At 33.7% G+C, this 18,582-nt stretch overlaps 1 protein-coding gene across 2 annotated transcripts; it reads left to right on the forward strand.

Moving 5' to 3' along the window:
- The first annotated feature begins 2,214 nt into the window (after window positions 1-2,214).
- Window positions 2,215-10,525, forward strand: LOC132114281 (potassium channel subfamily K member 4-like). 2 transcript variants are annotated; one of them, XM_059522393.1, is made up of 8 exons: window positions 2,215-2,367; window positions 3,340-3,458; window positions 3,792-4,020; window positions 5,525-5,639; window positions 5,716-5,876; window positions 7,230-7,416; window positions 8,756-8,892; window positions 9,371-10,525. In XM_059522393.1, the coding sequence occupies exons 3-8, from the start codon at window positions 3,832-3,834 to the stop codon at window positions 10,214-10,216; spliced, it is 1,635 nt and encodes a 544-aa protein (XP_059378376.1). In that variant the 5' UTR covers window positions 2,215-2,367; window positions 3,340-3,458; window positions 3,792-3,831; the 3' UTR covers window positions 10,217-10,525. The 2 variants fall into 2 exon arrangements, with proteins under 2 accessions (XP_059378376.1, XP_059378377.1); XM_059522394.1 differs by having other exon boundaries at window positions 3,820-4,020.
- Window positions 10,526-18,582: the final 8,057 nt, after the last annotated feature.

An 18,582-nucleotide genomic window follows, 5' to 3' on the forward strand; every position in this document is an offset into this window, starting at 1 on the left:
ATGACACTTGAATTTTGTGAATAGTCTTATTTATTGGCTGACACGTCTTGAAGACTGTGCACTACTGCGAGAGTGTGTGTCTGTGGTATGACTCAGATCAACCTGAGCCTGTTTCCGATCCTTGTATGGCAATTCACTGTCAGGCTGTTTCTTTCTCTCTCTCTCTCTCTCTCTCTCTCTCTCTCTCCTTCTCTCCTTCTCTCTGTCATCTAACAGCTTTATAATGCACAGTGGAGTATTTATATGATTGTCCATTTGTAATGAAGCATTTGAGAAGCTCGGATATGTTTTTGATTAGATTCATCTATTTATTTGATTCACTGTCATCTTGTGTATTTGTGTATACTTTTGCTTGAATGTGTTTCTTTAATGTCAAATGGTCTATGGGATTTTCAGTTTGGAATATTTACATTTATTAAACGTAAATTAAATCTAAAAGTGTTGTTATTGTTTTCCCACTGTAGAAATCTGTACCAGCTAAATTTGAAGTTTACTTTGTTACAATTTGAAGATACTTCATATTTTTTGTATAATATCTGATAAACTGTATGATTGTCTATCATCTACAAAGCTGGGCTTGTTTCATTGGTCTCATATACAATACACTTTATTCTCATATTTAAATCATTTTAGCTCATATCAATATTTCATTTTCATGTCCTTTTATTGATTTGTTTGGTAATTAGCCATGCAATGCAGTCAGCCAGTCATTATTTGCAAATTACACTCAAATTAATTCAACATTGCTTTAGTATTCATTATTTTCCATTACATACTGCTCACATCCTAATGCCATTTTATTCCTTTATGTGTTTTGAATTTTTGTGTTTTAACAATTTATTTGTGGATCTTTATTTAATTTTAAAGTTAAGTGCAATCGAATGTTATTAAATTTTGGTCAAAGTCATTTATTGTGCATCACTCCATTTGTGTCTTTTGGCTGAACAGGTTGTTCAACGGTGGATGCGTTCCTCTTTCACAACATTTCTACTCATCTGTAAGAAATGTACTTCTGGCATAATATCATTACACAAACCTCCTTCGGGCACAAGTAATTTCACAGTTAAAGTACAACCTGTTTTGCGGAATAGTGTAATAGATTAAGATAGCTCATGAATATGGTGTTATGCAGTTGTGTTTTCAAAAGCTAAATGTTAGTCATTGTTGGAGCAGAAATCAAAGGCATGTCTAGGAATGTGATATCACATATCAGAGCTTTTAAAGGATTTGAAGGCCATTTGGTCTTTGCATCAGCTCGGTCAGGGAGTGCTGTTTATTCTCTCCTGAGCTTTGGCTTGGTCCAGAAGGCACACTGCGGTCCTTTACAGTGAATGTTTTGAATTCTGAACTTTTATGTTTGACGTTGATTTAGCATTGCACTTCTGTCCACAGATGACAGACGTCCAGTCCATTTAGAGCTTGATCATTACTATAGCTGACGTCATTACTTAGTTAAGAAGGTTGTGATATTTTGTGAATATATATATATATATATACACACACAAATGCACAATCTTGACAGCCTTATTGTTTTAATAAAATTATTAAGACAATTTATGTCTATTTATACTGTAAATATTTCCATTAAAACGGTATTATATTGAGGTTACAGAATTCGGGGAGGTGTAGGCTATTTCATTTTTACAAATAAAAACTAGGCTGTAGGCTACAATCCATTCAGTAGGTTAGGTGCAATTTTGTGTTTAATGAAATTGCTTCAATTCTAATTAATATGCGTGTAATTAGTATTTTATCTAGTCAAAGCAACAATACTGAAGAACTGTTTACTGTTGAACTATTTACGATATAGCACTGTTTCTCGAATCGAAACATAGGCTATAGGCCTTAAAAACAACTAGGCAGCCATCTTTAGAAATGTGTCTTTGATTTTCTGTTTTGCGGTAGCATCACTTTTGAAGAGTATTAGCTGGTGAAGTAGATTTACTTTAGAGTTAACGAAAGTTATCACGTGCATAGTACAGTTCGAAACAGATGACGTAACAAATGTCAGTAGACCGGGTTGATTTTTAAACGTGCAGTTCATTCATAAATTCGTAGGACCTTACCTTCAGACTACAGAAATGCAAGCTGTTTTGACCAATCAGCATCCAGAATTATAATACGCGATCAAATCACCTGCATTAATTTTATTAGTCTTCAAAGCATATAAAATGCGTATAAAACAGATGAATAAACTGTCGGCTTTCATTTGTGTCTCTCTGCCAAACAGTCCTCTCTCCTCCCCTCCTCTCTCCGTCTTTTTCTTCTCTCGTTGGCAGGTTGGGAATGGGGAAAGTCCTGATGTGTGTATGTATCCTCTCAGTGGTCTGCAAGAGAGAGGGAACTCCTCACCCACCGCGAGCTGAGGTAAGATCACATTTACATCTATGTTCATGGTGTTTTGTGAACTATTACACTGATGAAACGAGTAGTTAACGTTTGAAAGAAAACATTAAGGTGAGCAGTTACTTTTTAGTGCCTGCTACATTGCAAATAATCAAAACTGAAACAATAACAATAGTTCCCTTTGCATGTGAAACACTCAGAAACAGGCTAAGGCTACATAAATAAAACTGTCTCTGAAATATGTATCATTTGGGTACTATGTGGGTACTAATATGCAACCCACTGAATGCTTTTGTACTTTTTTTTTTCTTTTTTGATTGTGAAGATAAATTATGAATTATTATGAATTTACTTTGTTAGAATGTAAATCTTAAGCATATAGAGACATTGTATAGTATGAAAGTCTATTTATTATAGGGTGTATCAGTTAGGCTACTTAGGTTAATAAAGTAAGGTCTGAGAAACGTCTATTATTTGCAATATCAAAGTCATTTTAATTGAATAAATGAAAGGCTTCAACCTGACCTTGCGATATGTTTTTTATTTATTTATTTTTTTACCCATCTATAATTGTCTATTTTGTTCTTTTAATGTTCTTTGCAAAAAACAAACAAAAAAAACCATTATTCTTAATTTCACACATGCAAGTTGTGCATATTTATGATCATAATAAATGCAATGTAAAACAGTAAATTATTGCGAATACTGAAAGTGACAACATAATGTATACCATAATATACGGTATTATCCATGCGTCTACAAAGCTAGCCCTAGAGAGCCCTGGTGAGCGTCAAGATCCTGTCAAAGTGCTGTAGAACAATTTGTTTACATAGACCTCTGCCAGAAGTTGTTTCAATGCCGTCATGTGTTGTCTTCTTACTTCTGTGCCTTAACCACTCTCCTGTTATGTGTCTGGACTGGGTCAAACCTCAAAGCCGATCTGGAGTCAGTTTCAGGGTGTTCCCAGCATTTTTTGACCATTATGTCTCACAGGTTTTTGTGATCAGCAGTGGAAGAGGCTGTGACAGGAAGAGTGTATAAATGACTACACCAAACATCTGATATGGAGGAAATGGAGAAAACGGTGGATCTGGAAAAACTTCTTTGATAAGGTAAAATTAATTTCAGTTTTCTATTACATATACAATGGCCCTTGAAATATTGTTACTTATGCACTCATAATAATAAATTAATACCATTGTTATAGATATTAAAATATCAAAAAAGCTGACACTTATTTGAAAGAGACTTTCAAGCAGAACATTTCTCAGAAAGAAGTGATACTGTTTAAAATGAGACAATGTTATATGATTTGTTTTTCTTCCTTTGTTGTGATAACCAGAGATAATTTCATTATTGTGTCTGTTACCCTTGATGTTCTTCTTTCTGCTAACCTAACCTGATGGACATATGATTATGAATGTTTCCAGAACATTTCTCCACAGTATGTGGCATCTTGTTTGACGTCATCAGCACCTCGTAGCCATGCGGTACACAACACTGTTGACCATCCTGGCAGCTGTGCTGCTGTATTTGGTGTTGGGGGCTCTGGTGTTCGGCTGGCTGGAGTCGTCCAGGGAGGAATGGGCTCACCGTGAGCTGCTGATGTCTCAAATGGCTTTCCTACAGAACCACAGCTGCGTCACTCCTTACAGTCTGAAAGAGTTCACAGAGGTCAGTTTGAAAACTTAAACATAAAAAACTTAAGCGAAAGTACAATTTGTTACACTGAAAAAAAAAAATTGACGTAGAGACATTTTTTGCTCAGAAATTGCTAGTAAGTTTCAAAAAATAACTACAAAGAAATGGTTAGTAACATAAAAGTAAAATAAAGTATACGTATTAGATATAAACTTACTGAAACTGAAAAACTTAAAATATGTTTAAGTTGAAATACTAACTAAAATTACAAAAAAGAAAATTAAAAATAAATAAAAAAGCTAGAAATATTAAAAAACAACAAAAAATAATAAAATGACAAAAACACGTAAACATTTTAAAACTTAAAAAATGAAAATATAAATCAAAATATAAAACTGATAACTGAAAATATTAAATCAACTATAAAATAAATAAAACAATTGTATTCAAATACTATAGTAAATTTTAGTTTTACAAAATGTTTCTGCATTTTTTTAAATTGTATTGTTGTTTTAAATATTTCTATTTTATTTTAGTTATTACTTTATTTCAACAAGAGAACAGTTCTAATTAAAAAAAGGAACCAACCCACTGAATGCTTTTGTACTTTTTTTTTTCTTTTTTGATTGTGAAGATAAATTATGAATTATTATGAATTTGCTTTGTTTGAATGTAAATCTTAAGCATATAGAGACATTGTATAGTATGAAAGTCTATTTATTATAGGGTGTATCAGTTAGGCTACTTAGGTTAATAAAGTAAGGTCTGAGAAACGTCTATTATTTGCAATATCAAAGTCATTTTAATTGAATAAATGAAAGGCTTCAACCTGACCTTGCGATATGTTTTTTATTTATTTAAATAAAATATTTATTTGAAATATTTGAAATATTATTTAATAATATTTCTTTTATTATTATAAAAGTTTCAAAAAATAACTACAAAGAAATGGTTAGTAACATAAAAGTAAAATAAAGTATACGTATTAGATATAAACTTACTGAAACTGAAAAACTTAAAATATGTTTAAGATGAAATACTAACTAAAATTACAAAAAAGAAAATTAAAAATAAATAAAAAAGCTAGAAATATTAAAAAACAACAAAAAATAATAAAATGACAAAAACACGTAAACATTTTAAAACTTAAAAAATGAAAATATAAATCAAAATATAAAACTGATAACTGAAAATATTAAATCAACTATAAAATAAATAAAACAATTGTATTCAAATACTATAGTAAATTTTAGTTTTACAAAAATTTTCTGCATTTTTTTAAATTGTATTGTTGTTTTAAATATTTCTATTTTATTTTAGTTATTACTTTATTTCAACAAGAGAACAGTTCTAATTAAAAAAAATGGTTGTGTGAAATTAATTTTTAATGTAATTTTAAATTAATTAATATTTTATCTTAATATTAATTAACATTTAAAATGTAATACAAATTGTATTGGTTTTAGTTAACAATAACAACAGGTATTTTATATAAAATACTGGGGCAAATTGATAAAATATCATCTTTTCACTTCAGAAAGTGGTTGATGCCATTGAAGCAGGTGTGGATGGCAGAAGCACATCAAATTATACCAGCAGATGGGATCTATCCAATGCTTTCTTCTTCTGTGGTACCATCATAACCACTATCGGTGGGATAAACACATTTATCACTTTAGAATAGCACCATTGTAGGAGCTTGGGTTCAAATGTTCTCCTCTCCTCCAGGCTTTGGAAACATCTCGCCCAAAACTAAAGGTGGTCAGTTGTTCTGTATATTTTATGCTCTGGTGGGGATCCCCATGTTTGGGATACTGTTAGCAGGGGTTGGAGACCACCTGGGAACCCTTCTGAGGAGAGCAGTGGCAAAGACAGAAACTCTGTTCTTGGTAAGTGACTTCTCAATATTCAGACCACTGATTAGATTAATAATGTAATAATTGTATTAAGCATTGGCAGGATGAACTTTTGACACAGAATATCTGTCTTTGTATTATAAAACATTTCATAGTAATTTAATAATACTAAGTGCTAAATCTTTTAAGGTTGTTCTAAAGACAGTAATAAAGGATAACTTTCAACTTGAGCTCCATCTTGAACCAGGCTCTTTAAAAAATAACTGTTTAAAGGACAAGACAAGCGCTGGACTCCCATTAAACCAGTTGCTATGGAAATAGTGTGCCGACTTATGGCAACAGTAAACAGGTGAATAGAATAAAAAAAGAATAATAATAAAATATCACAATACTTGCCCAGATGATTGATTACATTAGGAATTGCAAAAAAACATATGTAAATGAGCCATTATCTAATTAAATATATACTAATATGCACAACTTCCAGTAGGGATGCAACAATACAGTTAGGCCACGGTTCAATACATAGCTAGGTTTTTTTTTTTTTCTCTGTACAATGGAGAAAAACATAGATTATCATGTCTACTTCACATTTACTTGGAAAGAAGTATTATTTTTCCTGTTCGTCCCCAAAATAGGATGAATTGTCCATTATTGAGCTCTATAAACACATGTAATGTTTCAGAAGTAATAGAACTGATGACGCTCCAGGAAATCCCTAATATAGACAAAGACAGTCAGCTGTCGCTGTTACTGAAGGAAAAGAAAATAGAAACGTTCTGAATGATGAAGCATGAAGACAAACACTTGACTGCAACAAAGTATAGTTTATCTGTGTTCTTCAAGCCATCTCAGGTATTTTCATAATAATTAAGTATATTTATAATCCATTGCTAATCGACATAGCCTTTATTACAGTATATTTTCAGCCACATTCTGTGATAAGAAGCTACATCAGACTACAAAAGGTTATTTCAAACATTGGACTGATGTTGTGGAGTAAAAACCTTCTGTTTTGTTGGACAGCAGGTTGAAACGCTTCTCATTACAGTGGCAACTCACGGACACACAAACAGAGCCAGTTCATTCAAAATTCTTGTTTCAATTTGTTGACATTTTAGACGCAAAGGTTTGTACAGAGTGAATTTTAATCTTAAAACTGATCAGTGCATGAAAACAAAACAAAACCAATGTTATTGCCTGTAGTGTCTTGCCTTTTTATGATTATTACTGTAAACTGCCTGCAGCGCAAAAAGACAGCCTTGAGTTGTCATCCAGCAATTCTTCAGCAAGAACCACCATACAATCAGAACACACTAAAGCCTGTCAGGGTATGTTGAAAATCATCTTGGTTTTCATCATGATTTTTCCCCCCCTGCTGAACAGCGCAAGGGTGTGAAGCCCACCAGTGTCCGTGTAATCTCCGCTGTCTTCTCCATCCTGATTGGCTGCATAGTCTTCATCGCGGTGCCCACCATGGTGTTTCAGGAAGTGGAGAGCTGGAGCCTGTTGGAAGCGGTGTACTTTGTCGTGATCACCCTGACCACGGTGGGCTTTGGGGACTATGTGGCAGGTGCACAGATATATGATGTCTACATACAATAATCATTACATATGATTTAGTTTACTATGTCATGTGACCCTATGATAATTCTGTTAAGGAGCTCAATATTGTATTACGCCTGGAATTGCAGGATGTTTTGTGGTCATTGGATCCAGACAGCCATGAAGTTACAGACATTTACATCATCTAATTATCTGTTTTTAAAGCCATAGACATTACCTGTAATAGAGTTAATTGTGATAGCTGTAATTTTAGACCAGAGCAGGCACTTATCTTTTATCTTTGAGAATCCTTTGAGATGTTAGTAATTTGTCATTTAACAGATATAAAAAACTGACTTACAGCAAACCTAATAAAGGAGCAGTTTCATGAACTCAGTTTAAATGAAGTCTTCCCACTGTTTTCATGTCATTTAATCAAGAATCAAACTCCAAACTCAGCCTCTCTGGGTTTTTTTTTTTTACTTTTTTTTGTCATACTTGTTTGTCATTTGTATTTAGTATTTCTTTATGCCATATTCATTAAGTCAATTTACCATTTTACTGACTACATTATCTGTTATTTTAGTCAGTGATAAATTTATGTAATATTTTTTCTTGTAGTAACTTTGCATCACATATACGTACACTACCTGTTGGTGGTGTGTGTGTGTGTGTATACATTATTTGAAACATATTCTCTTCTGTAACAATCTAAATGTCTTTATTGTAATATATATATATATATATATATATATATATATATATATATATATATATAATTTTAATAGATGTTACAATAAAGACATTTAGATTGTTACAGAAGAGAATATGTTTCAAATAAATGCTATTCCCTTGTTCTTTCATTAACATTAAATCATCAAAAAAGTGTATGACAATTTCCATAAATATATTAATCAGCACAACTGTTTTCTAAATTGATTATTATCATCAAATCACTATATTAGAATGATTTCTGAAGGAGAATGTAATGGCGGCTGAAATTTAGCTGTACATTACATAAATAAATTACATCTAATATATTAAAATTGAACAGTTATATATATATATATATATATATATATTTTTTTTTTTTTTTTTTATTGTTGAGCATAAAGAAACTTCAAAAAGACCGAAAACTGACCCAAAACATTTGAGTGGTTGTGTATATTTTTGGTAGAGCTTAAGTTGTATTTAACTCTGAATATTTTCTTTTTTGCTCATTTGAACAATGGTGCTTGCCCATGGCTCAATCTTCAAACCAGCAATCTTCCCATTATACTAAACCAGCCCAGAGCCTTTAACCACTAGGCCACACCACCCCTGTGAACGAACCCTGTGTCATTATCTTTCCTTTTCCTCTGTTTCAGAGAACAGGAGAGATGGAACGCCCCTGTACAAGCCCTTGGTGTGGTTGTGGATAGTGTTCGGTCTGGCGTATTTTGCTTCCATCCTCACAATGATTGGAAACTGGCTTAGAGTGCTGTCAAAGAAGACGCGTGCAGAGGTGAGAGAGAGAATGAACAACTGATCTAAAATCTGAATCTAAAAGTAAAATCAAAATCTATCATTTATATGCAAGATATATACTACTGTTGAATTTTTTTTTTTTTTTTTGGTGAAAGTAATTCATACTTTCATTCAGTAAGGATCCATTAAACTGAGCAAAAGTGACAGCAATGACATTTATATGTTTCACATAAATGCTGTTATTATTTGCTTTCAAATAAATGCTTTTTATTTTTGATCAAATAAATGCAGTCTTGATGAGCAATAGACTTCTTTTAAAAATATTTTAAAAACCTTAGCCCAAACGTTTGAATGATAGTGTATAGTATGTATGACCTAAATGATAATTTTTTTAAGAAATTGTATTTTTAGGGTGTCATTAACCACCTTCTTACTATTGTATTGCAAAAAATCACTTGCTTACATTTTTCTCCCTATGAGTGAATTTTTTAAATGGTACAGTGTTTTTCTTTTAGATGGAGGAGCTGAGAGCCCATGCAACAGACTGGACTCAGAACATCCAGAACATGTCCATGGACTTCCGTATTCCCGTGCCACTGGATCTCAACGACCCCTTTCAGCTCCAACGGCGGCGTAGACGGAAACGACACCGCCATCATCGCCATCCAAGACTGAGAGCGGCGGGATTGGCTCATGGGATCTCCCTCGATGCCGATGTTGTCCGAGAGAATGGACACCTGATTCTCGGATGGCCTGCATGTAAGTACACCCCAGGGTCTGATATCAGGTCTGAAGCGCTGTCCCAATCCAGGTCATGGGGTAGGTTCGATGGGGCGTATGAGGTGAGACCAGGATCGAGGCTGATGGTAGGACCAGCGTCAAGATCTATCTCAAGGTTAGAGCTTAGACCACCATCAAGACCCGGGTCCAGAACCATTTCCAGGTCCCCTTCAGAATCTGGAACAGGATCAGTCTCTGGATCTGAGACACCGTCGGAATCCTGGTCTGAATATGAATATGATTCAAATTCCCGTAACTCAGAAGACCTGGAATCTGGAGCTGAAGGGACTCTCGGATCACTGGGAAGTCAGAAGGATGTTCCTGTCGTCGTGGTTGATAGCTGCAGTCCACCTCGTCCCTCCCTCCTGGACTTCTTTGGTGAGAACCTGGCGTACATTGATGAGTCCTCAGATGCTCTTAGTGATCGGATCAAACCGGCTGGACAGAACCGCCAACGCAAAGCCAAGAGGAGGAGCATGACGAGACAGATTCCCCACTCAGATTCTGTAGGACTGGAGAGGGAGATCAGTAATGAACTACAGCCTCCATCACACCCTCCAACACCTCCACCTCCAACCTGACAAATAAGCGTTTGACCACGAGCTGTTAGCTTTCAGCATCACAGTTTGAAGATGCCAAACGTGACTGATGCAGACCATCACAAATACACATATAAATAGAGCTTAAATGAAAATTATTTGCTCATTGTACAAAAACAATTTATTGCCTCCCATGCAAACATAAAGTGGCTTTGTTCAGAATAGCTCACTACCATTTGTGCAGGATGTACTTGTGTCAAAAGTTTGGGATACATTTTTTTTTTTCTTTTTTAACGTCCAAGGCTGCATTTATTTGATCAAAAATACAGTAAAAACAGTAATATTGTGCCTTTTTTTAACAATTCAAAAAAACTGTTTTCTATTGTAATGTATTCTAAAATGTAATTTATTTCTGTGATGCAAAGCTATTTTCTCCAGCGTTTATTTGAAATAGAAATGTTTGGAACATTAGTCTGTAAATGCCTTAACTGTTACTTTAAATCAATTGAATGCATCTTTGCCGAGTAAAAATATGAATTTCTTTAAAAAATAATTTACTGACCCCAAAGGCCTACAGCATTTTCTGAAATGTGCAAAAGACAATAGAGCACACTGTAGTGCTGCAGCCTATCCCACAATGCAATTTGCTTACATTTTCCAATTTGAGGATATTTTAGCAATGTGATTATTCAGCAAATCTGTAAATTGTTTTAATGTTTAATTCGTCACTGCCACCATTTGTCATATTTTAGTCATGATATTTAATATTATGAATTCACTGTAAATTGTATGTTGTCAGTGTGATAGCTTACTGTTTTGATTTGTAATCACAAAAAAGTTAATGGTAAATACTGTTATGTTTTTAGGAGTGATATTTTATTTGAACTGCTTGTTAATTTTCCCCTAGTTGTTTTTTAGTATTATATGATTTAGATTAAAAAAATTTAGCATGATATACTTTCAGGAAATAGGAGACAATTTGTTGTAAGATTAGCACATTATTTATTGAAATATCATTTAATGTGTGTGCCAAATTTGTTATAATTTTATTGTCATGAAAACAATGTTTTGGTTGTTTATTGATGTTTCATTTGTTTTTTTTTTGTTTTTTTGTTTTTTTGTGATTTCAGACAAAGGAGATCTAGAATACCTCTAGAAAATTGCATTCTTTTTATTATTACATGTCTACTTTGGAACCTCCATCCATGATTTTTTTTATTCTTATTATTATTATTTTTATTTTTTTTTGGTTGGTTGGAGGATGTAGTTTCAGAATCTACCAGTAGGAGTAAACCCGCGCCAAATGAAGCTGGTTAACACGAACCCATTAGTTAGCGCCCTTTTGTGGTCTTCTGAACTGGGCAAACCTCAAAAAATGTCTTAAGCTGTATTAGATTATTTAAAAAAAAAAAAGCTCAACAGAACATAAATCAGTCGGATGTTTGTACAAATGTTATATTTGCTCTGCAGCTTGTGGCTTACACACACACACACACAGACCTGCTCTGAACACACTGCTCACTTTGCAGAGCGGACATCTATATATCCACCCAAACACATTTTACAGCGTGTACACAAACAGAATGTTTACACAAAGAAGCAATTTCGATGGTGGATTTGCACAGAAGGAGCTAGATTAGCATTTAAATGCCCTTGGTGTGGGAAGACGAGGCGAATGAGAGGAAGCGAGCATGTTCCAGCGTGAGACAGATCCAGGAATGGCTTTTGTAAGGCCCTGGCTGTGGGGATAAATGCCGGTTGCAGAGTGAAGGGGGTATTTAGAGGGAAAAGGACAAACACATGGTGGAGCTTTACAGAGGAGCTTTTCCGCAGGGCTTCCAAAGCACCATTAAATTCTACCTCTTCATCCCCGCCTAACACAAGTTCTACACCCAGAACACCTAAGACTCGAAACGGAAGCGGTTTCCTTTCGTTACCCGTGCGTGACTGTAATCGATTTCTGAGTGGAAATGCATTGACACACCGGGACTTGGAAAACATGACAATAAGTTTAATGTTGAAGAAAAAAATATTTTACTATATAATTATGTTGAATACCGTTTATGAATAAAGGCTGTGTTCCATAAATCTTATACAGAGTAAGGTAATCATAGAATAAATGAATCGCAGGTTTAGGAACTTCAATAAAACTCTTGAAAACTCCCAAAGAGTTAAAACCAGGATGGATTTTTTTTTATTTATTTTGAATAACAAACATCAATATCTGTTTAAAGAGAGAACCGAATGTTGACAGTTCAGTCCAGGCATCTATCAATCCAGATATAGAGACAGAAACAGAAATCATTTCATCTGCATGAGTATGGTCCCATAAAATAACATATAACCACTAAAGCAGGGGTTCTCAACACTTGCCCTTGAGGTCCACTTTCCTGCAGAGTTTAGCTCCAACCCTCATCAAACAGACCTGAACAAGCTGTGATGAAGGATGGAGAGTCGAGAACCCCTGCTTAAGCAAAGATTTAAGTACAATATTATATTAAGTTCAGATTATCTTATATAAATAACAGTCCAGGAAAGTCTTCTAGTACATTTCCACCTATGGCAGAGAAAATCCTCGGTAATTGCATAATTGTGTTCTCCAATATCTTTTTTGTCTTAGGAGTTGATGATGTAAAAACAGGATGCAAGGCATGTTCAAGTGACCCCCACACATCACACACACAACATCTCATCAGCTTCACTGCATGAACATGACATATTCAGTGACTGTGTTTCTGATTTGTTCACTTCCATTTGTGTGGTTGGAGATTTTGCATTCTGAATTGAAAGAATACAAAAACCTTGGCGATGATGGTGTGCTGGTTTCTATCTAGAAGAACATTCTAGAATTATTCGCTTTACTGTTTCTGATACCACAAAAGGGAAAATTAAAGTTTAGGCCACAATATTTGGACTTCTGAAGGGTCAATATCACATTCTTGATTAGCTAAAAACCACATTTATAAAGAGAGAGGTCCAAACAAATCTAACTATGAAGTTGTCTAAGATGACATCAAGTCATTTCTTAACCACTTAATTGGTGTTTCCATGCTCGGGTTTCCATTTAAAAAACTTATTCACTTTTGGCCGGAGAGCTCATCCACAGATTGGCTTCTGGGCATTAGGGGGCGAAAATTTCAATAACACCAACCTCTGCGTATGACGTGAGTCTTACAAAATACACACTAAATGACATAATGCTTTCATTCAATCAGTTATAGCTTTTCTAAATGCTTTCTCTGTTCTTCTCTTTCTAGTTTTTTCTCATTGGCAAATACGGTAATCTTTGTCAAATTCCACAAACACAGTGTTCTATAATATTTCTCAAAGCATGAGTTGGTGAAAACTACAGTTTGATAAACTAGTATATCACATAAAACTAACCTAGCATAAGTTTGCATTAGGGTGGCATCCTGCAATAAAACACTCTCTTTGAGAGAGTTTCAGGTTGTATATTGTGGCAGCTTTACATTAGCTTTATAAATCTTTATAAATGTATAAATAAATTGCGTTGTCAAGTGCAAGGTTGGGGGTTCGATTCCCCGGGAACACATGATAGGTAAAAATTGATAGCCTGAATGCACTGTAAGTCACTTTGGATAAAAGCGTCTACTAAATGCATAAATTTAATTTCATTTTAATTTAAATCACTGTCTCCTCTAGACTCTACATATATAAACAAACTATGAATAAGAGCTTTTTGTATTCATGTATGCATTCAGAAGCCATATTGTAACTGCTGCAGTGGACGTTTATCTTTAGCATATGTTTTTATAATTATTAAGGTCTGTTGTATGAGTACTCACACACTCTGCTATGGCCAAGAATCTTCCTGTTCATGAGCTGCCAGAACATCTGTCTGTCTCTCCATCCAGACTCTGATTCAGACAAAGACAAACACAGACTCAATCAGTAATGCCAAAGAGATCATCTGAAAAGTTATTATTACCGCTTAGAGTTTATAAATATTTACTACCTTTTCAAAATCCGTGACTGTCCCGGGTTCTGGAAGAAGATAAGTGGTCATGAAGCCCCATAAAGTCTAGTGTTTAGAACATCATATCTTGTATGGAGTCAAAATAACGCCTTATATATACGCAAAAAAATTACGTTTTGCAAAAGAAAATAAAGTATTGCAAACAAATATTAAAATATTGAGCAAAATAAATTTGCTTTTTGCAAACAATATAAAGAATTGCAAAACATAAATGAAACAGCGTGAAAGCAATGATTTTGCAATACATATTTTCCATGGTCATATCTATTAATTTATCTGCAGCGCTGCTTTTATTTTTCCGTGTCAATCTAGTTTGAGCTTGCGATACCTTTCTTCCCTTTGCGCTTCACTTTTCTGCACGTCTCTCTTTGTGGCACTGTTTTGACGTGGGGTTGGAGTCAAGGGATGGGGGCGTGTACAACATGCCTCCCTGGAAGTGACGTCATCGGCCCGAGACACAGCTCACCGATCCTGGTCCTGTCATGATAAGCGAGACTTTCAAGTGGATCGTTTCTTTTTATTCAATAGCATTAAAACATTCATGTTTTCATTTTATTTACTTTATTAACAAACCGCTGTAGACTGTAATGTTTTCTCTTGGTTCATCTCAATTTTTTTTTGATAAATAAGTCGCACCTGACTATAAGTCGCAGGACTAGCCAAACTATGAAAAAAAGTGCAACTTATAGTCGAGAAAATACGGTATACAGTATATAATATATCCAAGTGGATACTGCACACTGCTGGTGGTTGAGGAGAGACACACATGATTATACAGCGCTTTGGGTGGACAACAATACACAATAAAGCTCTATATAAATGCATCATTCATTTATTCATTGATTCATATAGGCTAACCATATATAATTGATAATAATATTATATTAATTTGGGCTATATTTTTATATTTATTGTTATGCTTACTTCCCCTTTCAATTCGTGTATTGCTTACCTAATTAACGTTCTGTGATAAATGAGTGTTTTCATTTACAAATGAAACTAGTGAATTATTCACTAGTATATTATATATAAAAATATATTATTATGGGGTTAGGATATTTATATAGTTATTGTTAAATTCATCCTCTAAAGTGCACTTCCAGTAAAAATTCCTGTCACATAGCATAATCAAAGCTTTATTGGCATGTCGGGCTTTTACAGTATAGGCTATTATTTACAAAACTCTTCAGGGCTGCGTTTTCCTCTGAACTAATGTAAACAAAGAACGCTTGTGTGCGCTGGCGTCCTCCACAAGTTAAAGGGTTAGTTCACCCAGATAGCAAAGTTATGTAATTAATAACTCACCCTCATGTTGTTCCAAACCCGTGACACCTCCGTTTATCTTCAGAACACAGTTTAAGATATTTTAGATTTAGTCCGAGAGCTCTCAGTCCCTCCATTGAAGCTGTGTGTACAGTCTACTGTCCATGTCCAGAAAGGTAAGAAAAACATCATCAAAGTAGTCCATGTCATATCAGATGGTCAGGTAGAATTTTTTGAAGCATCGAAAATACATTTTGGTCCAAAAATAGCAAAAACGACGACTTTATTCAGCATTGTCTTCTCTTCCGTGTCTGTTGTGTGAGAGAGTTAAAAAAAAGCAGTTTGGATTTCCGGTTCGCGAACGAATCATTCAGTTCACCAAATCGAACTGAATCGTTTTAAACGGTTCGCATCTCTAATACGCATTAATCAACAAATGACTTAAGTTGTTAAATTTTTTAATGTGGCTGACACTCCCTCTGAGTTCAAACAAACCAATATCCCGGAGTAATTCATGCACTCAAACAGTACACTGACTGAACTGCTGTGAAGAGAGAACTGAAGATGAACACCGAGCCGAGCCAGATGCGCAGTATCATCAGCTCCTCGATTCTTATCTGGCTCGGCTCGGTGTTCAAAACATGAAAACATGAATGTTTTAATGCTATTGAATAAAAAGAAACGATCCACTTGAAAGTCTCGCTTATCATGACAGGACCAGGATCGGTGAGCTTTGTCTCGGGCCGATGACGTCACTTCCAGGGAGGCATGTTGTACACGCCCCCATCCCTTGACTCCAACCCCACGTCAAAACAGTGCCACAAAGAGAGACGTGCAGAAAAGTGAAGCGCAAAGGGAAGAAAGGTATCGCAAGCTCAAACTAGATTGACACGAAAAATAAAAGCAGCGCTGCAGATAAATTAATAGATATGACCATGGAAAATATGTATTGCAAAATCATTGCTTTCACGCTGTATCATTTATGTTTTGCAATTCTTAATTTTTGTTTGCAAAAAGCAAATTTATTTTCCTCAATACTTTAATTTTAATTTGCAAAACTTTATTTTCTTTTGCAAATCGTAATTTTTTTTGCGTATATATAAGGCGTTATTTTGACTCCATAATCTTGGATCTTGGCATACTTTTGTGCTGAAGATTGCTAATTTTTGAAGTAATTTTCAGTATATCTGTCTAATCACTTTGAACAGACCAGAGATGCAGGGTTATTTTAGAAAAGAAAAAGAAAGTTACATATATATATATATATATATATATATATATATATATATATATATATATATATATATATATTTTTTTTTTTTATTATTTTTTATAATATATATATTTTTTAAATATATATATATATATATATATTTATTTTATTTGTTTCGGCTAGTTGCCAAAGCAACATTTTTTAATTTTCATTTATTTTAACTTGATCTACTTAAATAACGAAAACAAAATGAAATAAAAATGAATAAAATCTACTTAAGATACTCTATAAAATACACCTGCTAAAAATTCAAAACCGTAAAACACAACAAAATAACTTTAGCTTGAAATGAAAAGGGAAATATAAAAATAAAATCAGATTTAAAACATGAATAAAAAAAATGAATACCCAGGTAAAAAAAGAAAAATACACTGATGTTGTACTTATATTATTGTACAACACTAAGTTGCACTTATTATATTTTAATTCTACTATACTAAATTCATGTTAAGTGTGTTATTTTGGAGCAACTTTTACTGTATGTTAAGTTTTCTTTAAGATATGCTTCATAAATTATAAGCTAATTGCAATATATTTTTATATATTTAGTTGTTAAAGTGCATCAAAATGTATATTTTATTGCACCAAATAAATAAATTCATATATAAAAAAACAAAGCACATAAAAGTGCATTTTTACAAACCCAAGTTAAGCCTTCAAATAGCTGAACCAAACAAAGGAACAGAAAATTTGAAATGTAACCATCTTCATCTTTAATTTTTATTTTTTTGATATCAACTTTAATGATATTGTTGAATACTGAAAAACTGATATTGTTATTCAAAGCAATAAAGCAAACCATGTGTATTACAGGCTGCATTATTTTATAATCCAAAGTTATTATGACACTCAAGAGCCCCAAAAGTCACTTTATAAGAAATAAGTCAGCCAGAATGAAACCTTTGAGATTCATTGATATGAGATTAAAATATACTGCTTGGTCCGTGTACTTTTGCGTTCATTCATTTTTCATTTTTAACCTAGAAATGATACAGAAAATGTTGTTTCTTCTTTTTTGGTTCTAGCACTGATTAATAGCATAAGCAGAAAAAAACTAATTTGTGAGTATTCTTTTTAAGTAAAAACAAGCAAAACAGAACAACACTGATTTTAGGTATGCTTACTAAGCCATAGTTGACTAAATTATCTAAACCTTATAATACTAAATTATAAATTGATACAATGTAAGAATTCACTTGCATAACTTATCGCTGTAATGTACAATGTGTGTGTGAATTAATAAATGTTACTGTTGTTTTTTTACTTTGAAAATCAGACTGAAGCACATGCTCATTACATAAATATGTAAAATATATCGTAGAAGGTCTAAATATGGTAATAAATAAGATGCATATACTTTAAACCCACTAAAAGCTGAATCATTTTATTACGTTCTTACAGAAAGTAAACATAAAATAAGTATGGTTTCTGTATAAACACTAAAATGTCTCAAAAAGTATTCTTGTGTTTTAGCACATTTCTCAACGAAGAATTAACCTATTTCCAAAGTACTCCTAAAATAAAAAAATTTAAATCCATGTACAATTGTATAATTAATATACTACCGGAATTTCAAACACATTTTAATAAATTTAAGAGTAATTCTTTTTCACCTGGTTATCAGTGACACACACACACAAACTGCTCTCAGTTAGTGAGACGGTCATATTGGTTTTGGATAATATTAAATTCAATATTTATGATTCGGAGCACATTCAGCTTCAGAAAGGATTCAACCAGTGGCTGATAACTGAGATCACAGTCTGCTGTGTCTAGACTCCAGTGTAACTCTCACAACACTTGTGCACATTCACACCCCGTCAAAACCATGTGTCCCGAGGCTGCTCTCACTCCCAGACTGCTCTTCCCAAACCA

This window comes from Carassius carassius, chromosome 33 (assembly GCF_963082965.1).
Source record: "Carassius carassius chromosome 33, fCarCar2.1, whole genome shotgun sequence".
In the NCBI taxonomy this organism is placed as follows: Eukaryota; Metazoa; Chordata; class Actinopteri; order Cypriniformes; family Cyprinidae; genus Carassius; species Carassius carassius.